The sequence below is a fragment of the Schistocerca piceifrons genome, chromosome 1 (genome assembly GCF_021461385.2).
Source record: "Schistocerca piceifrons isolate TAMUIC-IGC-003096 chromosome 1, iqSchPice1.1, whole genome shotgun sequence".
Lineage (NCBI taxonomy): Eukaryota > Metazoa > Arthropoda > Insecta > Orthoptera > Acrididae > Schistocerca > Schistocerca piceifrons.
In genome coordinates, this window is record NC_060138.1 from 1200306615 (window position 1) to 1200333731 (window position 27117).

Below are 27117 nucleotides of genomic sequence, written 5' to 3' on the forward strand. Positions count from 1 at the left end.
ACAAAGATAGAAAATTTTGGAGGTTAGTTTGTAAAGTCATTTTCTTGGTCTTCGAGATATTCATTTATTGAGTTGCAACATTTATCAATTAAAAATTTTCCAATTTCCAATTTAAAATTTGTATTGTCCTTTAAATACACTCCTGGAAATGGAAAAAAGAACACATTGACACCGGTGTGTCAGACCCACCATACTTGCTCCGGACACTGCGAGAGGGCTGTACAAGCAATGATCACACGCACGGCACAGCGGTCACACCAGGAACCGCGGTGTTGGCCGTCGAATGGCGCTAGCTGCGCAGCATTTGTGCACCGCCGCCGTCAGTGTCAGCTCCATCGCAGTCTTTAACACTGGTAGCATGCCGCGACAGCGTGGACGTGAACCGTATGTGCAGTTGACGGACTTTGAGCGAGGGCGTATAGTGGGCATGCGGGAGGCCGGGTGGACGTACCGCCGAATTGCTCAACACGTGGGGCGTGAGGTCTCCACAGTACATCGATGTTGTCGCCAGTGGTCGGCGGAAGGTGCATGTGCCCGTCGACCTGGGACCGGACCGCAGCGACGCACGGATGCACGCCAAGACCGTAGGATCCTACGCAGTGCTGTAGGGGACCGCACCGCCACTTCCCAGCAAATTGGGGACACTGTTGCTCCTGGGGTATCGGCGAGGACCATTCGCGACCGTCTCCATGAAGCTGGGCTACGGTCCCGCACACCGTTAGGCCGTCTTCCGCTCACGCCCCAACATCGTGCAGCCCGCCTCCAGTGGTGTCGCGACAGGTGTGAATGGAGGGACGAATGGAGACGTGTCGTCTTCAGCGATGAGAGTCGCTTCTGCCTTGGTGCCAATGGTGGTCGTATGCGTGTATGGCGCCGTGCAGGTGGGCGCCACAATCAGGACTGCATACGACCGAGGCACACAGGGCCAACACCCGGCATCATGGTGTGGGGAGCGATCTCCTACACTGGCCGTACACCACTGGTGATCGTCGAGGGGACACTGAATAGTGCACGGTACATCCAAACCGTCATCGAACCCATCGTTCTACCATTCCTAGACCGGCAAGGGAACTTGCTGTTCCAACAGGACAATGCACGTCCGCATGTATCCCGTGCCACCCAACGTTCTCTAGAAGGTGTAAGTCAACTACCCTGGCCAGCAAGATCTCCGGATCTGTCCCCCATTGAGCATGTTTGGGACTGGATGAAGCGTCGTCTCACGCGGTCTGCACGTCCAGCACGAACGCTGGTCCAACTGAGGCGCCAGGTGGAAATGGCATGGCAAGCCGTTCCACAGGACTACATCCAGCATCTCTACGATCGTCTCCATGGGAGAATAGCAGCCTGCATTGCTGCGAAAGGTGGATACACACTGTACTAGTGCCGACATTGTGCATGGTCTGTTGCCTGTGTCTATGTGCCTGTGGTTCTGTCAGTGTGATCATGTGATGTATCTGACCCCAGGAATGTGTCAATAAAGTTTCCCCTTCCTGGGACAATGAATTCACGGTGTTCTTATTTCAATTTCCAGGAGTGTATTTAATGTACTGAAGCAGTGCATTATAGAGCTTAATGCCCATGTGGCTTACATGCTTCTGAGTTCATGTTCTTCTTACTTGTTCTATGTGGAGATCATTCTTGTTCCTTGTGTTATAGTTGTGAGTCTGCATTTGTGTGGAGATTACTTAGATTAGCTTTGGTTAAGAGTACACATTTAAGTATATAGACTGATCGCAGAGTAAGTATTCCTAACTTTTTGGAAAGAGGTCTGCAGTGAGCTTGTGTCAGACTGTGGGTAATTATTCGAACAGCCCATTTTTGTAAAATAAAAATGTCTTTCATATTAGATTTTGAGCTGGCCAGAACACTATTCCAAATGTGTCCATGAAAGATCGATAAAGAAAGATAAAGACATTAGGTCATAAACTGTCAGTTTCTGTAATGCACAATATACATTAATAATTGCCATTTTTCTTTCTTTAATTCGTAACTAAATGCATCAACTTTAAAGTTCATCATTAAAGTAGCTAATGAAATAATCAATATTTTAATTTTTTAATGAAGTAATCAATTTCATGAGATCAGTCAATAAAGCACTGATAAACTGGACAGTAATAATTATTAACAAAATCTAACATCCTTTCTATCATCGTAACCAAGGATTGTGATAACACAGCAAAGAGAGAAGTAATCAAGGGCTTTACAAAGCACACAAACACAGATAGATAAGTAATCAAAGTTACATCCACTATCATTAGTAATTAATGGATTCAAAAAGAGATTCAGTGGGAATGAAACAAATTCATGAATACATAAATACCTTACATTTTTGCAATATCCAAAAATATGTTTTCGTTGCACTTCTGTGTCACATTTTATCACTACATTCATGGGTACTCTGCTTTTTTGATAAATACCTAACCAGCACAGTAAATACTTCATATGGGATTGACAACACTGTCACCGTTCCACTTCAGTTGGATTTGTCGATAAACACCCAGTCGTTCGTGGCCTGCTGGGTAGGATGTCTGCACACACAGAGATGCTCTGGTGGAGTGGAAGAAGGGGGGCTATGATGATTGTGCTGCTTGCCGCGGTACAGCTGTGGTGGTAATGTAGCATGGCCAGATGTCACTGTGCACTGCTCGATGGAAAACTCGTAAACTGTTGGAAGACTGTTTAGTTCACTGCAATGTTTTGGTGACAGTAAGGTAAAATGGCTGGTTGTTGCTGTGCATGGAGAATTTGTAAACTGTTGTATGTCACATTTTGTGATGTTGATTACTTCCCATGAGTCAGCAGCTTGCGTGCTCTGATGTAGTTAGTGTCACCAGGTTATGGTACCATGTAAACACAGAAAGAAAACATGCAACAGGATCACTTCACTTTAACAGATTATGCAAAAAAAAAAAAAAAAAAAAAAGGGGAGGGGGGGGGGGGGGGGTAATCATCACACACATGCAGTACAGTTCAAAATGGTGCAGTGACCAATTTGGAGTACATCCACATTGTAGTAATTCCTAAAAAAATTGAGTTTGAAAACCATCATATGAGATATCGCCTCATAAGTCATGGTTTACTTAGTACTTTGGCATGCATATCGAAAACTTCTTGTCATTCTTCTTGATGAGAAGCGGGCAAGTTACTTAAGTCATCTACTTCCTCCTGAATTTTTGATATGACATCTCAAACTTCTTGTTCCTTTTCTTTGGGTGCATTATTTTTCATACATACTGGCGCTTCAATCTCGTTATCTGTTTTCTTCTGAATTGCACTAATTTCTAATCTGCAGACACGTTCTCCTTTTCTTGCACTAAACCAGCGAAATTAACTTCCGATTTATCATCCCCATCACAAACACTTAAACATTCTGTTCCATAATCAATCTTATATCTTCTTTCTGCCAGCCAGTCATTGCCAAAAATCTACATCATGTGTATATTCTCTCAATAGTTCAGCCCTAATATTATCAGTTTCACATTTAATCTTTTGTAGTCTCCTATTTGAACCGTTAGACTTTTCAGACATTTTGGAGCAGTCTCATCTGAAACTAATTATAGATTGCACGTTTTGTCAATGTCTGTCATCCGTATCTCTGAGTGGCGAACAATCCCGAACTCTTCCATCTTCTACTGTCTGTGGGTTATGCCCACCAAAATTATTGTCTCTCCTCTCAGTGTTTCGAATTTTGTCATCATTATGCCGATAAGTTCTCAACGTTCATCTCCACACATGTCATTGTGTTGGTGTTGATTGTCGTGTTGTTAGTCCCACAATTGACGCCTGTAATTATCTTGTCTCATTGCATCATTTCATTGAAAATGTTGATTACGACGAGTCAAATCTTGCTTTGATCCTCTCGACATTCCTTCATTATTTATTTCTTCTAAATGATCAACAACTCATAATAATTCATCAAAAACATCCAATGCTTGCAACGCTGTTTCCCTACTTTCCATGGTAAATGCTTTTTCAAAATTATGATCAACTAATAGGATTGTCTGCTAAATATTGTGCTTCCAGTGTTTTTGAAGAAAGTCATGCATCAATCCCTCATGCCGATCATAATTATGTTTAGCAAATAATTTCTCTTGCAGAGAAAAACACTTTCAAAGTCTACAAATGTAGTATACTGGTCGGACACAAGATTTACCCATATCTTACACAAGTATCGATGTTTTCTGATTCATTTTGAATTTGTACAAATACAACTTTAAATTGTTTCATGAAATCCACAAGATATAATCTTTTATATGAGACAAATTCTTTAAACTGTCCTTCATCAAGCACATTGTTAACAAGATTTTTACAATTACCTGTACCACGATTTTCTTGCATTAACATTTCTTTTTCCTTACGGATAATGTTTGTATCTGCTGAGGTATGGGATATTCTTACATTCTTTCACTGTGCCTTCCTGCGTCTGTATTTTTGATTCTAGATCAGAACATTGTTGTTGCACACCTGATGCTACTTTAATGACTGATTTCGTATTTTCCTCACATGCAGTATGAGCTCAAACAACCTCGTTATTTGTAACAGCATTGCTCAATAAAGCTTGTTTTACTACTTCGGTTTGTGAGTTGACTTGTTTCTGTATCTTAGGTACAGCTGCTCAGTTTTTTGACACTATGTTGCAACCTCATGCATAAACTGATTGTTTCTCATCAAGTGATTTCCTGCATTCCTGAGCAAAATTGTTAAACTGACTCAAAAACTCATTACGAAAATTCACTACTTTTCAGTCCAACATTTTGGCCAATTTTTTAATTTGTTCAGAGTTTTTGTTCAGATTGTGCTCATGATAATAGAGTTTTTCAAAATCAGCATTCATTTTTTGTAAAAACTGCATCAGTATGTCCTCTCTTCCTGCAACCTCAACCCTATTGTTATCTGGTACTGCCACACATGGTTCAATGTTTACATTCAAGTTTGTATTTTCACTTTCCGGGGCATCAACATTTTGAATTCTACCGCATAGTTCTGATTCATTAACAAGATCCGTATCACCACTGTTCTGATTAACATAGTCCTCTCCATCGATAACAGTAGCATTCACTGTTTGACTAGACATTGTTATTCAGTTGTCTACTGCATACATAAATTATAATTAAAATGAGATTATCCACAGCCTGCCAATCTTTTCCTGTCCATCATTGCTCGTTGCTTGGAAGTCGAGGTGCTGCTAAAAATGTTTGATTCACTCACCACACATAGGTAGATGCTGCCGATCAGGCTTCTGATCCAAAGATTGTTGCAGGATGCAACATCCGTGTCATAGGTCTCCACGTATAATGTCTCTGTCGGTATTCCTCCAGGCCTGCTATATTTGGTTGAAGTCTCTCCTTACTTTTCCAACAAACTTTCCATGCAGTTAATCTTATTAAATAATTCCTGCAGAGAGACTGTGATGACTGTTTCAAGTGATGACATCAGTTGTTAAGGGGTCATAAATTATAATTTATTTAAACACTCAGTAATCTTGATCTTCATAATAGAATACAAAGGGATGAACTGTGTCCTGTTTGTTTACCCAGTGGTGCCCTTGTAAAGGAATAGTTTTCAGGAAAGTCGGCAAGAATTAAGCATTCATCAACTGCCAAGGTTTGCTTTTTGCCTTTCAGAAATTTACCCTGAACTGTGGAATTAAAGTGATGTGTATTTTCAGGCTTTGAAGGTTAGCTACTAACAGTTCAAAAAACTCTTCCCACTTTTTCCATTCTGTCTTGTGTCACCCATTGTTTGTATTATGTATTGTCAGGCATCAAATCATCATCTTCATATTCTTCAAACACATGAAGTAAAGCTTGTGTGCCTGGACAGACTTGACATTTTCCCATGACCACACAATTGTAACTGTCAATATTCCAAACCAGAAATTCCAAAAGATCTTTATAGGCCACTCTGAGACTGGCCCCTTCTAACCTCAACTTTACATTCTGGTGATATAACAAACACCAACATTAAATTCAGTGATAGTTCATTCAAATTATACAATATTAACCTTTTTGTCTCTGAACCTTAGTACCATTTTCTTTCACAGAAACAAAATTTTTTACGAGGCATCAAATAGCTGTTATTGTCATCTTTGTGGAACCTAATAATCTTTTCGATCGTGTTTTCATTATGAAATTAGAACTTCCATGTGGTGTAGTGCAACTTTTCTTTTGAAATTGAACCTCCAAATGCTTTTTGACAGTAGTTGCCACTTTTCAATTTTTGCATTCATTGCAAAAGGTCTTTTTTCTTCACTTAGTTTTTTAATTTTACTAGCAGGCAATACACACAGTACTTCACAGCAGGCTAAATCAACTTTTTTAATAGCTCGCTCTTGAATGACAACATTATTTATCTGAACTATCACTATCCCTTTCTTTGTTAGTGACAAATATCTTAGAATAACATGTTAGACACAATGACTATCCTAGTATTATACTGATAAAAGGGATTTTATTTTTAGAATAATGATCAAACATTATTTCACCCAGACCTTTTGTTACAGGCTTATGTTTCTTAAAAGGTTCCAAGCAATACTGTCCAAAAGATGATGAAGTTTCTTTAAGAACTTAATTTCATGGTACTTGCAAGTTGAATTAACCTTTTGAGTCAACTTTTAAGTGAAACAACACTTTTTCTTCTTCACTGTAATCTTCAATTGAAGTAAAATCTCTTTAAGAAGCACTCCATACACACTTTTGTGGCAAGCTTCATTAATAAGAACACCAGTAGAACACTGAGACTCCATGGTTAAACTGCACACTTCAAGAGCTCCTTGTTAACTGTGTGTGAGTGAACAGATGTTGGTGGAAGAGGGAAGACAACACAAAGACTTGTACAGGCTTGTCTGTGAGTCTGTACACACTTGCAGATCCTGTCTCCTAACCTGCTGAAACTTTCTGCAGAGGATTGTTTCAACAAATAATCATTCGTCACTTTAATTTCATGTGTTTTTCGTGTGTTTAAATTATATAATTGATATACTTTATTCCACTATACCAGAGAAGGAAAGCTGCTACTCACCATATGGCGGAGATGCTGATTCACGAAAGGCACAATAAAAAGATTCTCACAATCAAAGCTTTCGGACACACACACACACACACACACACACACACACACACACACACACAACTTGCACACAAGTCTGCAGTCTCAGAGAGCTGGAACTTGTAGTTTCAACTCTCTGAGACTGCAGACGTGTGTGTGTGTGTGTGTGTGTGTGTGTGTGTGTGTGTGTGTGTACTGCTGACAAAGGCCTTAAAGACCTAAGGCTTGGATTGTGTGAATCTTTTTATTGTGCCTATCGCGACTCAGCATCTCCACTATATGGTGAGTAGCAGCTTTCCTTCTCTGGTATTGTTTCATTCCATCCTGGGTTTTCCATGTTTGATATGCTTTATTCCTGTGGTTCAAATATTGCAGATATTAAGAAATGTAATTTTGACTCATGTTTGTAATTTTCTTTTTTCGAACATCCCATTGAATCTCAGAGATGAAATTTATACTGAAGTGTGATATCATAAAGGTCTATTGTGTGTTTAATTTTCAGATTTTTATCTGGCCCCTTAACAAAGATATTGCAATCCAAAGAATGTAAATATTCAAAAAATCTGTTTTTTTTTTTAATTTAAATAGTGTATTTTTTTAGTGTAAGCTTCTCACCATTGATACTCTGTAAAAAGTAAGCATACTGCATAGCGTAATACTGCAAATATTAAGGCTGAGAAATTACCCCTTCTTTGGAAAACTACTTTCCAAAAATCGTGCTTTTTAAGTTTGCAACCATTAACTTAGAACCATTAACATATATTAAGGAATACATTCTGCTAGTTGAGTATGGCTTTAATTTATAGTACAGTGTGTGATGAACTAAATGTTTCTGATTTGAAAGACCTGCGGCAACTCAACACTGAATAATTAAAAAAACTCAGAAGTTTACAAGATTCTTTTGTAATGATAAGGGTTTTAGGTGTTAAACTTCCAAAGCCACGAACCCTGTCTTCATGGTGACCGATGGCCATTACATCTCTGTCATTGACACTATTTGTAGAGAGATTCTATGTTCCATTCCCACACAGCAACTGCTGGTGTCTCTACGCTTGCTTTTGCTTCAACACCTCAGTTTGTACTTTCATGCAGTGCCCATAGATATCAAGTTAGCATTCTTACAACTAATTTTATTGGTTGTTCGTGGATGTCTGTAATTATCTTTTGCAAATGTAAAGTAATTACTACTATGGCCAACTGACATTTATGTAATCTTTTATCATTTTATTTTATTTTTATCTAGATTGCTATTTAAAGTTTTCACATACGCTATCATTGTATGGTAAGCACTACTGGCTTCCAATGAAATCACGCAGCAGATGAGGGGCGGAGCTTTCCCCTTTATACCACATATTGTTTTGACGCTATTTAGCAGTGGCCAGAAGTGTCTTCCAACACTTGTCAGTGCTCTGCTAATCGTCTGTGCTCACCATTTAATTGCATAAAAACTTTTTTATTCTATTAACAGTATAAGGAAAAAGATAGATTGCTACTCTCCATAAAGATGACATGCTGAGTCGCAGACAGGCACAACCAAAAGATTGTTACACATCTAACTTTCGGCCGAAGCCACTTGGACCGGAACTGTCGAAGATGGCAGTCATGCGGGCATGAGCTGTGCTCGCTTGTGTTAATGTATGTTTGTGTGTTTCTTTTTCTAAAGAGGGCTTTGTGTGAAAGCTAAATGTGTGACAGCCTTTTCATTGTGCCTGTCTGCAAATTTGCGTGTTATGTTAATGGTGAGTAGCAATCTATTTTTTCCTTATATATTGATATCCCAACCGGGAATTTCTATTTTATTGTGATCATATTTCTGTATTTTTTGTGGAGAGGGATTGTATGATTTTGGTACATGTTACCCTGTAAGGAGAACTACGTTCGTGCATTCCAGAGGCTTGTTCTGACGAGGATGTAGATATGATCGAAACTGATTACCATGTGTTTTTTAACTTTTAATAACAATTTGTGATCAACACTGTTATTCTTTCAAATTATCTGATCCAATCAATGCTTTCCAATACTGTTTTAAAAAATTATTAATATTTGTGAGTGAAACAAAAAGAGTAATGTTTTACATATTTACTGTGTGATTTATAAAAGTATGTAAATATACTGAGATTATTATGAGTAGAAATTACTCCTAATCTTTAGTTATATTCACAGCAATTTGCACAAAAAGGGATAAGAATATTTATGCACACTTCCATCAATTTGAAAGACAGTGTCATCTGTTAATCTTTGTAGTTAACCATCTAATGAAAATAATTTTTTGTCTCTTGTGTTAAAGTGTCCAAAAAATTCATTTCCTTTACATTCATTAATTGTAATTTCTAAGTTTGAAACATTTAACAGTAAATTTTTGTTTAAAATTTTCTAGAAGAGCAGCCACAAGAAAAAGAAGGATAAAAAGCAGAAGAAAAAGAAGAAGAAGAAAGAAAGTTCCAGCAGTTCATCAAGTTCAGATGATGAGGTAGCAGTGGAGCAGTGGGTTGAAAAGAATAGTAAGTGCCCATTGAGTTAGTGACAGATGGAAAACTCGTATATAAGTTAGCACCATTTTCACATGTTCATTGTTTTATTATATACATATTTGTGAGGCAATTATTTCTTTAGTTTAAAACAGTCAGGGAATATGAAAGGCCATCAAAAATGAGGATATGGGTTAATTTAGGGCTGAAAAAAAAAGCAAATTATTATTATTGTGTGAAAAATATATTGCTCAAAAGATAAGGGGAACGTAATTTTGGGCATCTGCCATACTCCATTGAGCAATAATATTAAGGACTGGGTAAGTTACCAAATTATACCTTTATCTTTTACAAATTAAGTACACAGTAAAACATCATTACACCCTTAATTGTTTACATAAAAAGTACAGAAATGTCCTATAGGTGTCGAAAACAAAATGGAAACAATCATTCATCCCATCGATGTTGGTGCATTTCATTGGAATTTGAGAGCTTCAATAGCGTGTATGCCTCTGTGATCATTTGCCTATGCCTGACACCTATGTGGCATGCTCCCTATGTCTACAGAGGTCTCTCTGTGGTATCAGTTCCCGTTCTTCAGTGGGAGCCCGTGTAAGATCTTTGAAGAGTCTGTGGGGGAACAGGATGACTACAAACCTATCTGTCAAGCATGTCCTGCATATGGATATTAAGGTCAGGGCTCACTGCCAGTCATTCCATTACTTCATTGTCCAGGCTTTGACAGACTCCCTGGTGATGCACACCGCATAGGCCCTGGTATTATATATGCCACCACATGGTTAACAGAATCTGTTAGATGTACTGCCTGGTGGTAACGCAATCATGGATCACAACAGTATCTTGTGGCTGTCAACACTGAAGCTTCCACACGTCATCACAGAACATTGGAAATTTGTCAATTTCCTAGACAGTGTTTGGCAGGTATCACTCACTATGGGGTCTCTGCGCCCACCTGAACGTGGCCGTCACCTTGCATCAGAGGATATCTGGACTCCTCTGTGAATAACATGTTTTGCCACTGATGACGTTGCTGGTATAAATGGGAACGTCAGAACTGAAGGTGAGCTGCAAGGTGTTGTTGTGTCAAGTGGGGCACTCGAACAGGACATCTGGGTAATAAGGTCCTTTCTCATAACTTGTTCATTACAGGTCTGAACTGACACAGTGGTTCCAGTGGCTGTTCTGAGATCATGCTCTGGTGGCATCCATGTGATGCTGCAGCACAGAGGTGGCCAGATATCGGCCTTCATTTGGGGTTATAATGGGGGTCCCTGACACTGTAATGCATTACACATCCAATACATGGTGAATTATTTTAATTGTTGCCTACATTGAAAGCAAAGAACTCAAGCCATGCAATATGTCCACAGGTACTGCTGGTATCGAAATAGATTTAATGTTCCAGACATTGAGACACCTGTTTCCATAATTCTTTTGAACAGTTGAAATTCACGATTTTAATTTTTGGCGTAAATTCAGTTATTATTTCCTGCACGTGCTTCTTGAAGAAATGCTCTTAACATAAAAATTGGTGATGGAATTAAATTTTATTCCTAAGCTCACCACATAAATGATGCCAGAAAAGACTCCAGTTTACTTAAAGGAAAAATTTGGCTGTTTACTAATTCAACTGTTAATTTTGTGTCACCTCTTGGTACACTTATAAGTCAAAACAGTGTTACCACTGCTCCTGTGATGATGGATGCCAGCTGGTGGCATTGCAGGCACGTGACGTGATAACAAAAGTATGTAAGCAGAGCAGGCACGGGCGAGGGATCATGCTAGTGAAGATATGGGCTGCAAATGGGGAAATCCATTGAGATAAGCGGGTTTGACAAAGGGCAGATTATTATTACTCAGAGATTATTACTCAGATCCCGTGAATGAGTATCTCAAAAATGGCAAAGCTGGTCGAATGTTCGCATATTACTGTTGTGAGCACATACTGAAAGAGGTAGAAGGACAGTGAATATACCAGTATGTGCTTGCTAAATGGTTGGACGACCACAACTCTTCACAGAATGGGGGATTTGGAGGCTTGTCTGCTCTGCGAAGTAGGATAGATGGTGACCTCTGGTATCTCTGCTGAAAGAGCACAATGCTGGTGTACACACAAGTGTTTTGTAGCACACCGTTTAGCACATAGTTCATCATACAATTTTGAGCATGGAGTTCTGCATCATTAATTACGATTGCAGTGAGCATGGGACCATCAGGATTCAACCATCGATCAATGGAAATATGTCAGTGCTTTGGGTGAATAACATTTTTGCTAAAAAACGTCAGTGGTCATCTCCACGAATGCTGTCATCAAGTTTAGTGGCAGCTTGAAATGTGCAGCACACCACGGACAGCCTGTAGACTAGAGGGAGCAATACTATTTCATGGGTGACATTCTCCTGCGCTTGCATGAGACCTATGGTAGTAGTCGAAGACATGCTGACAGCTGCGAAACACCTGCATCACTTCATGCTATATGTATTCTCCAATGGTGATGTCATCTTTCAGCAGTATAATTGCCTATGTCTCAGAGCCAGAGCCTTGATACATTGGTCTGAGGTGTATTCTAGTGAACTCACATTGGTGTCTCAGCGAAGGTTCTCCTGATGTAAATCTTACGAAACCCATCTTGGTTGCTATTGGGCCCTATCACTGCGTAAACAAGTCAGCGGTTTGTTATTTATGCAAATGACATGGCCTGTGTATAGACATCTAATGCCACATACCTCCACAAACCTACCAACAAGCTGCCGGATCCTTGATACAGAGAATCAGTGATTTATTTCATTCCAAAGGAGGACAAACAAGTAATTCAGCAGGTGGTCATTATGTCTTGGCTCATCAGTGTAAGTGCACACACTTTGTGTGTGTTCATGGCACATGAATGACTGCAGCACGCATACAACTAATTCTTATTTCAATGTAACTAATTCTCGTATTGTAAAATTTTAATGATTCTCCAGCACATTCTACTTCCTTCACCTACAATCAATTAAATTTTCATAATTCATGTATCATATCCGCAAACATATTCTACTACCAGTACCATAGTCTGTTGTTGTTGAGAGTTCCAAAGGTAGAAATAGACAATGATTGATTGATAACGGGGAAGGAATACAATAGAAGATGAATGTTTGGCTCTGGGAGATGAAATAGTGATGGCAGCAGAGGATGAAATTGTCAAAAAGACAAAGGTCCTAGTAGAAATCTCTGGATAAGGCTGGAGATATTGAATTAAAATGAAAGTAGAAAATATAAAAATGCAACATGTCAAGCAGGCAAAAAGGAATACAAACGTCTAAATTGTGGAATTGTCAGAAAATGAAAAATGTCCAAGCATTAATGGTTAGAGGATGAATACAAGGCTGCAGAAGCATGCATGACTATGGGAAACACAGATGTGGCCTATACCAAATTTAAAGAGACCTTTGGAGGAAAGAGAAGTACTTGTATGAATATCGAGAGCTCATATTTATGTGAATCTATCTTTATCTGTATATACTATAAACAATTGATGACTCAGTCTGAGCAGCTGTCTTAGAGTGCTTGCAGATGATGCTGTCATTTATTGTCTAGTAAAGTCATCAGAAGATCAAAACCAACTGCAAAACAATTTAGAAAAGATACCTGTAGGGTGCAAAAAATGGCAATTGACCCTAAATAATGAAAAGTGTTAAGTAATTCATATGAGTGCTAAAAGGAATCCATTAAACTTTGATTACACAATAAATCAATCAGATCTAAAGACCGGAAATTCAGCTAAATACTTAGGAATTACGATTATGAACAACTTAAATTGCAAAAAGTTGTGGTGAAGGTGAACCAAAGGCTGCAATTTATTGGCAGAACTCTTAGAAGATGCAACAGATCTACTGGAGAGACTGCCTACACTACACTTGTCCAACTTCTTGAGGAGTACTGCGCAGTGTGGAGTCCTTACCAGATAGGACCAACGGAGAAAAGCAAGAAAATTCAAAGAAGAGCAACCCGTTTTGTATTATCAAGATATAGAGGAAAGTGTGTCATGAATGCGTGACAGGATTTGGGGTGGACATCATTAAAACAAAGCTGTTTCTAGTTGTGGCGGGATCTTCTCATGAAATTTCAATCACCAAATTTCTCCTCCCAGTGTGAAAATATTTTGTTGACACCATAGGGAGAAACGATCATCAGAATAAAAGAAGGAAAATCAGAGCTCGCCTGAGAAGATATAGGTGTTCATTTTTTCTGAGTGCTGTTAGAGAATGGAATGATAGAGAACTATTGTGAAGGTGGGTCAATGAATCCTCTGCCAGGCACATAAGTATGATTTGCAGAGTATTAATGTAAATGTAGATGTAGATTAATCAAGGACTATGCAAAGAAGTGAAAGCTGAAAGGTGGAAGGAATATGTAGGGGCTCTACAAGGCAAACAAACTTGGAGAGAATTTTACAGAAAGAGCAGGGGAAGTAAATGAAGATGAAATGGGGGTATGGTATTGTGAGAATAATGTGGTGGAGTCTCTTTGGGCTTGCTGTTGGATCCTAAAATCAACACGATTCAGTATTTTGGTGATCCAACTGATCACCATCTTCAGGAGAATACGCTTCTGCTGCTGAGTTCTCAGCAGCAGAAGTAGCATTCTCCTGAAGAATACCGATTTACATTCTGGTCTGACCTGCCGGAGCTGGTGGTCATGTGGGCATGAGGTGTGCTTGCTTGTGTGAATGGATGGTATGTGTTTCTCTTTCTTTTTCTGATGAGGGCTGTGGCTGAAGCTAATGTGTAAGTGTCTTTTAATTGTACGTGTCTGCAACTTAACGTGTTATCATTACAGTAAGTAGCAATCTATCTTTTAGTTACACTGTCAACAGTCCAACCAGTCAGTTGTAGGGAGATTGAATATTAGATATGAAATGCAAACCATGGTGCAAAATTTTTATATACATAAATCTTTGCAAGAAGTTAAAATCATAGTAATTGCCAGGATCAACTAAGAACTAAATCGTAAAATTTAGCCCACCATTCAAATCATCATCCTTTTAATACAAACCATGTCTTGAATGTCATGGATATTGATGCAAAAGTAAAGATTCAGAATAAGGAATTTATGTAATTTAACTTGTTGTCTTGTACGTAGCTGTAAAAGTGTACACTGTAGTATAAATAATAACAGCGGGAAAATGCTCCTATCGGAGTATAAGATAGACTAATATACTCATGATTAAAAGTCTGTGACTGAAAAACAGGGAACCAGCTGCCTCATTCTACCTTCATCAGCACCTATAAAATTTTTCTCAAAAATTTTTGCATTCAAACATGTTCATACTCTTGTTAAGATGCAGTTCATCTTTCATTCCCACGAGCTCCCCTAACTGAAACTTGCTCACACCCACTAGTCCATCACTGTAAGTCGCTCATACCCATCTATTCCCACATACCCATTCTCTCTCACTCATTCAGCCAAAGTCATTGTCATATCCTTTTGTGTCTCTCTCCAACTGTCACTACACCCTGTCTCACAACTAAAGTCTCCTTCGTTCTGTTGTGATATGTCACAATCTCTCTCTCTCTCTCTCTCTCTCTCTTTCTCTCTCTCTCTCACTTACTGCTACCACCTCATTCATTCATTCCCACTGCTACTGTCTCTTCTCACTGTCACTGTCTCTCTCTTCCTTGCTGTCATTGTCATAGGCTCTATCTCTCATTATCACTGGCTCTCACCCACTTCCACTTTCTCCTTCTCTTTATTCCTGTCCCACTGGCACCATCACCTTCACTCCTTTCCTAGCATTGTTCTGTCACTGTCAACTAAGTTCCAGTGCCACTGTTTTCTTCTCTCTCTCTCACATTGCCATTGTCTCCTTCACTCGCTCTATACCACAGCCACTGTGTACCATCTTCCTACATTTATTACTTTTTCGTCTCTCTCCTGCTGCCACTCTCTCCTTCACTCTCATCATAAAAAAGTATGAATATGTGTGCGTGCAGAATCTGGGAAAATTTTTAAGGGTGCCAAGGAACGTAGAATGAGGCAGCTGGTACCCCATTTGTCAGCCGGAGTCTTTTAACAGGATTATATTTGCCCTTTCTGTGCTCTGATAGGAGCATTTTTCTGATGCTTCACGTCATTTCCCTGGTAAAGCAGGGAACGTCAGTCATGTAGAAGGAACTTATCATCAGTCAAATTTTGATAGTTTTCTTATGTGAAACAAATAATGCAAAACTAATTTTACACCTCAGCCAGGATTTTACTTGCACAAAAATTTTGCTTTTGCTTCAGTACTGTAACACGGGGTTCCCAGAACCCTTCTGATGATAATGGAGACACTTTTAAGAATATTTCTGTGTGCTACGTCACTTTATAAACTATGTTTTTGCCTCACATGTTTGTGTTTTATGTGTAAAAGTAGGGTAACTGTGAACCTCTGTATCTCAGAAGTGGACAAAGACATCAAGTAAATTTTCAATGTTGTTCGAGATTGATGTATTAAGAATACACCTTAAAAATTTCAGCCATTTGCTGCATGGCCATTGTGGAATCTGCAGCTCGGTTTTGGTGCGAAAAAATGGTAAAAATGATTAGTTTTGGGGTTCTCTAAGCAGCTGCTCAAGAACTAACAAAGATTTTTGATAAAGAGAAGACGGCACTTGTAGATAAATGCCTTGAGAATATACCATTAAAATCTGAGCAATTTGCTGTGGTTATTTATTATTTAGATTTTGCCTCAAACCGGATTTTATGCACATATTTTATGTGTAGAAGTGGGATGAAATTGAACCTCTGCATCTCTGAATCAAATAAATATATCATTAGAGTTTTCGAGGCTCTTGGAGATCAGGATCTTAGGAGTATATAGTAAAGATATCAATCATTTGCTGTGCATAGCCATCCTGGAATCTGCAGCTCAGTTTTTCTATTAAAAGGTGCTAAGAATTTTTTTTCTTTTCTTTTGTGTGGGGGTGGGGGGTTTCTGAACAACTGCCCATGAACTAATGGTGCCTCCAAAGCTGCTTAATGCCCACAATAGACTACATCCAATGCAAGAAGAACCAAACGATTTATTTCATTTGGCTAAGGAGGAAGAATTGTGTGATATTCATACTTTGACCCTGTCCTGTAGAATAGTCACACAAAGACAATCCTTCTGTTGGGAGTAGAAATGATCCCAAGCCCTAGGGAAATCCAAAACAGTTGACCTTACCTGTCCATCACCAAGAGAACCTGAGATATGAGCTCCAGAAGAATTCCAAATGTGCGACTTCTTGAAACTTGTTAGGTATCGCATGCATACCGATAGTATGTTTTCAATTTTGGTGCTGCTTCCTTCTCTGGGTGTGTATGTTGGTACTGATTTCAAAAAATTGTGAAATAAAGTGTTTTATTTTATAAATGTTCCATCAGCATACCTTTTTCTCATTTGCAGAAGCAGATGGGTCAGGCAGTGATGATGAAGATGGAATAGTGGGCCCTGTACAGAAACAGCATGTGACCCTGTCACAGAAAGATTATGGTAAAGCCTTGTTACCTGGAGAAGGAGCAGCCATGGCTGCTTATGTTGCTGAAGGCAAACGAATACCTCGTAGAGGAGAAATTGGTCTAACTTCTGATCAGATAGCTTCCTTTGAAGCTGTTGGCTATGTAATGAGTGGTAGCAGGTCTGTATTTTCTAAAGACAGTCTTTTTCTTTCAGAGCTTTTTATTTATTGTCTTTTACATTCAACTATCTAAATCTCAATAGCTCTAAGGAGTACAACATATTTCTAAAAGCAGTTACCATTGGCTAATTACAATTTGTTTTGAAACATGCCATTATTGATTTTTGAAATCATGGCGTCTGGAGAGATCTTTTTTGCTGTTTGTTAATAAATATTAACATGTACTCTTGTTAAAACTCTAGTGACATGGTATATTACTGCAAAACAGGATTTAAGTTACCCAAATTGAAATCAGCATCAATGTTTAGAACATTATAAAAATATAGCTGTGCGTTATCTCTTACCAAATACAACTCCAGATGTTGATGAGCATAATGAGTGTGTGTGAGTTTATAAAAAGCAATAGGATGCAGACTATCTTAGTTCGTACTAGCAGCAGGATTGTTGTAATGCAATTAGAAGTTAAACAAAGTAAATGAGTGGCTGTTCTCTCTCACATATTATAACTCCATTAAACTACTTTGTTTTACTGAGGTCATGCAAGATGAAACAGTTGCACTGGCTTATAGAGTGAATACACACCCTGAAAGAAATTTTGGCAGATACTATACATCCTTCAAGTGTGCATGAGAGTGTACACTCATGGACATTTAAATATGCTTACCTGTACTAATACATCGCATCCCCTTCCCTTGATGTTGGCTGTGTGGCGTGTTCCCCGACACCAAGGGTATTGTGGAGGGGGGGGGGGGGGGGGGAGAGCTTGATCAGCGGCTATTTAACATCCATCCACATCTCATGGAGATTGGTCAGTGCTCAGTGCTGACTGTGAGACACATGTACCTCAAACAGTGCCCCCCCTGCGGGTTCGGGGGTAAGAATAGGCCCGCGGTATTCCTGCCTGTCGTAAGAGGCGACTTAAAGGAGTCTCAAACGTTTCGGCCTTCTGTGATGGTCCCCTCTTGGGTTTGACCTCCTTTTTTTTCCAAATTTCCGTTGTTAGTGCGTGCCATTTGGGGAAGGACACCTTACGTGGTGTTTTTCTATTGGTCCATCATGCTCCACCATCTTGCATGTTACCTATTGTCGTGTGGGGGGGACTACGCCCAACACCTTCTGGGTAGTCTCCTTCTCGCCTTGTGCGCACTCTTCTTCTTAGCGCCTACGACGACTGTGGACCCTTCCAACACCTAAAATCCAGCACGGTAGCCAGTCCGTTGTGGTGGGGTCGTCATGTACCCTCTTGGTGGTAGCCCCCTGACCATGCAGGGATCGCACTACAGATGCTAGAGCTGTTTCCTCCCCATGCATGCCAAGGAGTATGTGCCCATCTTGTCTGGGGCACGGGGACTCCAGGCAACGGGATATCGGCCAGGTACCCGTTGCTTTGGCTGGGTGGCGCCCTTGGGGAGAGCCCTCGTTCGGAGTAGGTGGCATCTGGGCGGATGTGGCGCAATGAAGCGCAATAAATCACACCAAGCTGGTGGTCGCACGACCACCAGCGTCTCTAAGCGTGGTAGAGTAGACTTTGATGCTGCACAATATGACCCTCAGTCGTTCCCCTCGTTGGCTGCGCCATGGGAGGGACGCCGATCTGGTGCCAAGCAGGAGCCTTACGTACCGCAATACCTTGTCTGCAGCAGGACTGATGGTGACTCCTTTCTTATGACGAAGCCTCTGTTTTTTGTGGAACACCTGGAGGATAAGTTTGGGGAAGTGGCGGGGTTGTCTAAAATGAGGAATGGGTCCATCCTCCTCAAGACGTCCTCCCCAGCCCAGTCACGAGCATTGCTCTTGTGCGATAAGCTGGGTGACGTCCCTGTTACCGTCACTCCCCACAGTAGCTTAAATATGGTTCAGGGGATTATTTACCATCGTGACCTCTTGTTACAATCCGATGACGAGCTGAGAGCCGACTTGGAACGACGTGGTGTACATTTTGTCCGTCGTGTACATAGAGGGCCCAAGACTAACAGGGTGGCCACCGGTGCCTTTATCTTGGCGTTCGAGGGTGATGTCTTGCCCGAGAAGGTCAAGGTGATGGTTTACCGTTGCGACGTGAAGCCATACGTCCCTCCCCCGATGCGGTGCTTCCAGTGCTGGAAGTTTGGGCATATGTCCTCCCGTTGCCCATCCAGCGCTACATGTCGAGATTGCGGACGCCCCTCTCATCCTGATTCTCCATGTGCGCCTCCGCCTGTATGTGTCAACTGTGGGGAGCACCACTCTCCATGCTCGCCGGATTGCCCCGTTCTTCATAAGGAGCGGAAGATCATGGAATTTAAGACCCTGGACCGGCTTACTTATCGAGAGGCAAAACTGAAATATGAAAGGTTGTATCCTGCTTCCATTCGACCATCTTATGCTGCAGCCACATTCTCGTCGCCCACGCGAGCGACGGTTGTCGCCTCATCTGTGCCGCCTTCAGTGGGCCCTCGGGGCCGTGTATCTCTGTCTGCCCCCCTCGTGTCTGGGGGCAAGCCTTCCTCTGTTGCCCCCGTAGCAGTTGGGGGCAAACCCTCTTCTGTCGCTCCCCCCACGCTTACTTCGGGAGTGACATCTGCTCCACAACCGGGAGGCTCGATCCCTCCCCCTCCCTCTCCGCCGGCGTTGCCTCCGCCGGTTCCTCTCTCGCGGAAGGGGTCCCTCGGGGCTCTCCCTTCCTCCGTTTCTTCTCCTTCCCAGCCAGATGTCAGCCAGTGGCTGAAGGTTCCGCCACCTGCTGGTCGTAGGGCTTCTGCGTCGTCGTCAGCCTCCGACGCTCCTTCAGAGAAGCTCTCCCAGCCCTCTCACCCTAAGGGCCGACGTGAGAAGAAGGAACGGCATGTGTCCAAGAAGAAGGACGTTCCGGCGGTTTCAGCACCGCCTGTTGTACATAGTCCTGGCTCCGGGGATGAGGGCGAGATCCGCGGCAGAGGCGAGGATCTCCACCTTGGGGGCCTCTCCTATGGACTCAGCTGACTCTCCCCCGGTGGCGGCAGTTGGTTCTGAAGCGCTGTCTGCCTCTTAGTCGCATTCACGCCCTCCCAGTCCCTTCCTGCTTCCATTCTCCAATGGAACTGCGGCGGTTATTTCCGCCACCTGCCTGAGCTCCGGATGCTTCTGAGTGATTCCCCTGTTCTCTGCATTGCTCTGCAGGAAACTTGGTTTCCTGCCCTGCGGACCCCCGCCCTTCGCGGTTATCGGGGATACTATAAGAACCGTGCTGCCTGTCAACGAGCGTCAGGTGGGGTTTGCCTCTTTGTTCACCACTCTGTCTGTAGCTCGCCAGTACCCCTTCAGACGCCTTTACAGGCAGTTGGTGCCAGGGTTGAGCTCTCGCCGGCTATTACTGTTTGCTCTGTTTACATTCCTCCGGATGGGGAGCTCCCCCGACATGTCTTGGCTGCGCTGCTGGCTCAACTCCCGCCACCATTGCTGCTTCTGGGCGATTTCAATGCCCACAACCCTCTATGTGGTGGGACTGTCTCCGATGACCACGGTCGTGCCGTGGAGCATTTGTTGGCTCAGCTTGACCTTAGCCTCTTGAACACCGGTGCTCCCACGCATTTCAGTGTTGCCCATGGCTCGTTCTCGGCCATCGATCTCTCTCTTTGCAGCCCCGGACTTGTCCCATCCCTCCACTGGAGGGTGCACCCTGACCTGTGCGGTAGTGACCATTTTCCCATCTATTTGTCACTACCCCAGTGTCGTTCTTCTGGGCGCCTGCCCCGCTGGGCTCTCCACAGGGCAGACTGGCCGGCTTTTACTTCTGCTGCAACCATTGAGTCTCCCCCACAGGGTGACATTGACGAGGTGGTCCGTGTTTTAACCACGTCCATCATTTCAGCGGCCGAGGCTGCCATCCCCCGATCTTCTGGCCTCCCTCGGAGGAAGGCTGTACCCTGGTGGTCGCCGGAGATTGCTGAGGCTATTCGTGACCGTAGGCGGGCTCTCCAGCGTCATAGGCGGCACCCGTCTCTCGAGACCCTCATCGCCTTTAAGAGGCTCCGTGCCTTGGCCCGTCGTCTTATTGCACGGCGTAAGCAGGAGTGCTGGGAGAGGTATGTCTCATCCTTGGGCTCCCATGTCTCCCCCTCACTCGTGTGGTCCCGGATCTGGCGGATTTATGGATACCAGACCCCTATGGGTGTCCCTGGGCTCTCCTCGGACGGCGCTGTCTGCACGGACGCTGCCGCCATTGCTGAATGGCTTGCCGCGCACTTTGCTCAGAGCTCTGCGACTGCATCTTATACCCCCGCCTTTCGCTCTCTAAAGGAGCGAGCCGAGCGGACGCCGTTCTCATTCCACACGCGTCGTTCTGAAACATACACTGCTCCTTTCAGCAAGAGGGAATTCCTCGCTGCCCTCGCCGATTGCCCTGATATAGCACCAGGCCCAGACTGCATCCACGCGCAGATGCTGAAGCATCTCTCCAGGGACTGCCAGAGACACATTCTCGCGATATTTAATCGCATTTGGAGCGAAGGCGTGTTCCCGTCGCAATGGCGAGAGGGTCTTATTGTCCCCATCTTGAAGCCCGGTGCGGACCCACTGGCGGTGGACAGCTATCGTCCCATTACCCTCACCAACGTTTTGTGCAAATTGCTCGAACGTATGGTGGGGCGGCGTTTGTGTTGCGTCCTTGAGTCGCGCGGTCTCCTCGCTCCATCCTAGGGTGGCTTCCGTCGGGGCCGGTCTGCAGTGGACAATTTGGTGCGGCTGGAATCAGCTGTCCGTACGGCCTTTGCCCGACGTCAGCATCTCGTTGCTGTATTTTTCGATCTGCGGAAGGCGTATGACACCACACGGAGGCATCACATCCTCGCCACGTTGCATGAGTGGGGTCTTCGTGGTCGGCTCCCGGCTTTTCTTCAAAGCTTTTTATTGCGCTGCTCTTTCCGGGTGCAAGTCGGTGCCACCTCTAGTTCATCATATATACAGGAAAATGGGGTCCCGCACGGCTCAGTGTTGAGCGTCTCCTTATTTCTAGTGGCCATTAATGGTCTGGCTGCAGCAGTGGGGTCGTCGGTGTCTCCTTCTTTGTATGCCGACGACTTCTGCATCTCATTTAGCTCCACGACTATGGGAGTCGCCGACCGCAGGCTGCAAGTCGCCGTTCGCAAGGCAGCATCATGGGCTCTGACTCATGGTTTTCAGTTCTCTGCACCCAAGACTCGAGTTATGCACTTCTGCAGGCGTTGGACAGTCCACCCTCATCCTGAACTTTACCTCGACGGCCACCTGCTTGAAGTGGTGGACACTTGCCGCTTCTTGGGACTCGTGTTTGATGCCCGGCTCACATGGGTTCCTCATGTTACTCAGCTGAAGCAAAAATGCTGGCGGCACCTCAACGCCCTCCGCTGCCTTAGCCACACTTCTTGGGGTGCAGATCGCTGCACGCTGCTGCGATTGTACAGAGCCCTTGTGCAGTCCCAGCTTGATTATGGGAGCCTGGCCTATGGGTCTGCGTCACCCTCAGTGTTGAAGTTGTTAGACCCCATACACCACTGTGGGGTTCGGCTTGCCACTGGCACTTTTCGCACTAGCCCCGTGGATAATCTACTGGTGGAGGCCGGGGTTCCCCCGCTGCGGATTCGCCGCCATCGTCTGCTCGCCGACTATGCTGTCCACGTGCATTGCTCGCCAGGCCATCCCAATCGTCGCCTGCTTTTCCCTGCCATGGTCCTCCATCTGCCCGAACGGCGACCTAGGTCTGGGCTTTCCGTAGCTGTCCGCGTCCGGTCCCTGCTGTCAGAACTGGGGTCATTCCCTCTTCTGCCTCCCTTCCGGGTCCGTGCACCTACGCCTCCCTGGTGTTTGTCCCGGCCGTCCGTCCGTCTGGACTTGGCTCAGGGACCCAAGGACTCGGTTCCGCCTGTGGCCCTCCGTCGCCGTTTTCTTGCGCTCCTCTCCTCATTTTCGGACTGTGAGCCTGTCTACATGGATGGTTCCCTAGTTGATGGTCGCACTGCCTACGCTTTTGCTCACGCTGCCCATGCTGAGCAGCGCTCCTTGCCAGCTGGATGCAGTATTTTTACTGCAGAGCTGGTGGCCATATTGCGCGCTCTTGAGCATATGCGTTTCTGCTCAGGTAGGTCCATCGTCATCTGCAGTGACTCCCTGAGCAGCCTTCAGGCCATCGACCGCTGCTATCCCTCTTCTCCTCTGGTGTCCTCTATTCAGGAGTCTGTTTCCGCCATTGCCCTCTCTGGTCGTTCGGTGGTCTTGGTTTGGACGCCAGGTCACATTGGCATCCCGGGGAACGAACGTGTTGACAGGCTGGCCAAAGGGGCGATCGATGCCCCAGCTTTGGAGGTTGGCCTCACAGCTCGCGACCTGCAGCTGGTGTTGCGCCGTAAGGTGCTTGGGGTGTGGTCTGTTGAGTGGCATGGCATGACAGACCAGAATAAACTGCGGGCCGTCAAGGCGACGACCGCTGTGTGGCGTTCCTCCCTGCGGTCTTCTCACAGGGAGTCTGTTATCCTGTGTCGGCTCCGCATCGGCCATACATACCTGACGCACGGCCATCTTTTGCGCCAGGAGGATCCCCCCCTGTGTCGGTGTGGGTCCCGGCTGACGGTCGCCCACGTTTTATTGGAGTGTCCCCGTCTGCGCACCCTTCGGCGGTCTTTTAATCTCCCGGGCACCTTGCCTTTGATTTTATGTGACGATGCCTCCATGGCTGACAGTGTTTTACATTTCATCCGTGCTAGTCCTTTTTTATGGTTCCATTTAGAGTGGTCCTGCACCTTTCCCTTTGTGTGTCTCTTGTCCTCGAGTCTCTCATATTTGGTTGCAGATTTTAGTGTGTAGTCGGTTGGTTGACTCTTTCCCTTTTTTGCCCTTAAACATCCCAACAACCACCACCTCAAACAGTGGCACCCCAGATATTCTCACTGTGAATGAGGTCACCTGTGGGCCTCACAAGCACCAACATTTCTATTGTAGTGTACCTCCAACCATTCCGTCATAATTTGTGAGTGATGGGGTGACATATTTTGTTGCTGAGGACCCTGTAGGAGTACAAATGGATACACATAATTCGGCATCGGTACCTGTGCTGCTCTTCATTGAAACACACTGGTAGATGTATCAGGAGTCCTACTTCATCTGATTTAATCATCTCCCACACACTAATAACCTCATCACCTACCTGAGCAACACTTGATCAGCAAGTGAAATGCATTCTCGTATATTTTTTACATATGGGTACTCTCCTGCAAGTATGTACTACAACTATCAGTACAGGTGACATTTTCCCTTGTTCCAAGCACCATATTGTGGTAAGCCTTTGCACATGTACCATTTGATGAGTGTTGAGCAGAATGGAGTGTGGAGTGGTGGTTTATGAACTCCATGGAATGGTCATTCTAGATGATATGGCTATGCCAGTCGTTGTCACCCAACATTAAAATGGCTGTCTACCAGTTGTTAGAAACCACCGTAGCAAATGGCAATTTCTGTTGTGAATACATTGCTGCCTAACTAGGCATACTTGTGGTACACTTTTGACACAATGGCATGTGAAACCCACTGCTTGCATGGCCTTATTACAATGTTTCTGTTCTCAAACCAGTGGGTTGCAACAAAGTGGTTGGATGAAATTAGAATGATTGGATTTTTACATCTGTTCCAGAAGCTTGTCTTAGCTCAAGTGAGCATATTTCAGATGAGCTGCAGTGCTCACTACAATAACAATTGGATTGTTTCCAATCTTGCACGAGAGTAGTGTGCAATAGCAGGATGAGATGTACCTACCCATAGCATGCACACAACAGCAGCTTCAGATAACATATTTTCTTTATGCTGCCACTATCGGAGCCATCAGTCGTTTGACATTCACTGCTGAATAAAAGCCAAAACATTTCTAATGTTATTTGCCTGTTTTCCATTAGGCTGTAGTCACAATCGTTTTCTGTACATTTTGATTTAGTAAAAGCTTGCTTGATCTATGTACCATGCACTTATCTCTATAAATGTCCCACATACATCCATTTCATACATATTACAGGTATAACTATGTATTGCATGTTTCTTGATTTGTTTGGTTGTTTTCACAACATATATCTCTTCATTGATCTTTGAGCAATCCATATTTTTTAACGATTACTGTATTTAAATTAAATGTCACTTTGCTATGAGTCAAAACTAGTAAAACACATTTATTGTAGACTTTCACTTTCAGAATGTTGGAACCTTCTTTATGTATCCAGTAATGGCAATGTAATGTATGTCAAACCAGTAACAGTAAGGAGTGGAAACCAATAAGTAAACACTGTGGATTTGAATATCCAATTCAGTTAATGATTTCATTTTTGTATTCAGGACGAATATGTGAGCCGCAATATCTCAAACGAGAAATGCAACACCCGGAAACTGTCCTGAGGAGCAATGGGTACTCCACAAGCTATATTAGAAGTGTAACAGAGCCAAACACTCGGCGAAGTAAGGAACCAGAAAGAGAAATGTCGGGTACGGCCTTTCTGCCATACATTCCCAGAGTGACGGACAGAATCGGCCGTATATTGCGCAAACATGGCGTAAAGACGATTTTCAAACCGACAAGGAAGATCAAAGAGTGTCTTAGATCGGCGAAGGAGAAAAGAGACCCACTTGCAATGTCTGGAGTATACTGTATACCATGCACATGCGGAAAAGTTTATGTCGGAATGACTGGACGATCCATTAACACCAGTATCAAAGAGCATAAGCGACACTGCAGGCTGGGGCAGGTGGAAAAATCGGCCGTGGCAGAGCACGCACTGAATGAGACCGACCACGTAATAAAATTCGCCGACACGGAAGTTCTGGCTGTAGAGAAGCACTATCACACGCGCTTGTTCAGAGAAGCTGTAGAAATACAAAAACATGTGAACAGTTTGAACAAGAAAGAGGAAAGCCTTAAGGTAAACGGATCCTGGCTTCCCGTACTGCAGCGAACGACTGTCGCAGGTAGCAAGAGGAGAACCGCACCAGAAATGACCGCGGAGAAGCCCTTGGACGTTGGCGCGCCAGGTACATATAGTCTGCGGCCACGAGCTCGGCTCCAGTTCACCACCGGCAATGGAGGGTGAAGCTTTGACAATGCCAGCCACTCTTGCTGGCGAAACGTCAGAAAAATCATTAGATGAACGTCGGCCGAATAACCCGAGACAGAAGCCAATGGGCAGTTTGCCAAATATTGAATTTAATTGATGAAAGGAGAAAATATAAAAATGCAGTAAATGAAGCAGGCAAAAAGGAATACAAATGTCTCAAAAATGAGATCGACAGGAAGTGCAAAATGGCTAAGCAGGGATGGCTAGAGGACAAATGTAAGGATGTAGAGTCTTATCTCACTAGGGGTAAGATAGATACTGCCTACAGCAGGAAAATTAAAGAGACCTTTGGAGAAAAGAGAACCACTTGTATGAATATCAAAAGCTCAGTTGGAAACCCAGTTCTAAGCAAAGAAGGGAAAGCAGAAAGGTGGAAGGAGTATATAGAGGGTCTATACAAGGGTGATGTACTTGAGGACAATATTATGGAAATGGAAGAGGATGTAGACGAAGACGAAAGGGGAGATAAGATACTGCGTGAAGAGTTTGACAGAGCACTGAAAGACCTGAGTCGAAACAAGGCCCCGGGAGTAGACAACATTCCATTAGAACTACTGACAGCCTTGGGAGAGCCAGTCCTGACTAAACTCTACCATCTGGTGAGCAAGATGTATGAGACAGGCGAAATACCCTCAGACTTCAACAAGAATATAATAATTCCAATACCAAAGAAAGCAGGTGTAGACAGGTGTGAAAATTACCGAACAATCAGTTTAATAAGTCACGGCTGCAAAATACTAATGCGAATTATTTACAGACGAATGGAAAAACTAGTAGAAGCCAACCTCGGAGAAGATCAGTTTGGATTCTGTAGAAATACTGGAACAAGTGAGGCAATAGTGACACTACAACTTATCTTAG

General features: G+C 43.4%; 1 protein-coding gene across 1 annotated transcript in view; it reads left to right on the forward strand.

Moving 5' to 3' along the window:
- LOC124781630 (NKAP family protein CG6066) overlaps positions 1-27117 on the forward strand; it is a 79981-nt gene that overhangs the window by 25356 nt on the left and 27508 nt on the right. Inside the window, exons 3-4 of the mRNA XM_047253876.1 lie at positions 9425-9548; positions 16945-17176. Of these exons, the coding sequence (XP_047109832.1) occupies positions 9425-9548; positions 16945-17176 (356 nt within the window). The remainder of the gene's footprint in view (positions 1-9424; positions 9549-16944; positions 17177-27117) is intronic.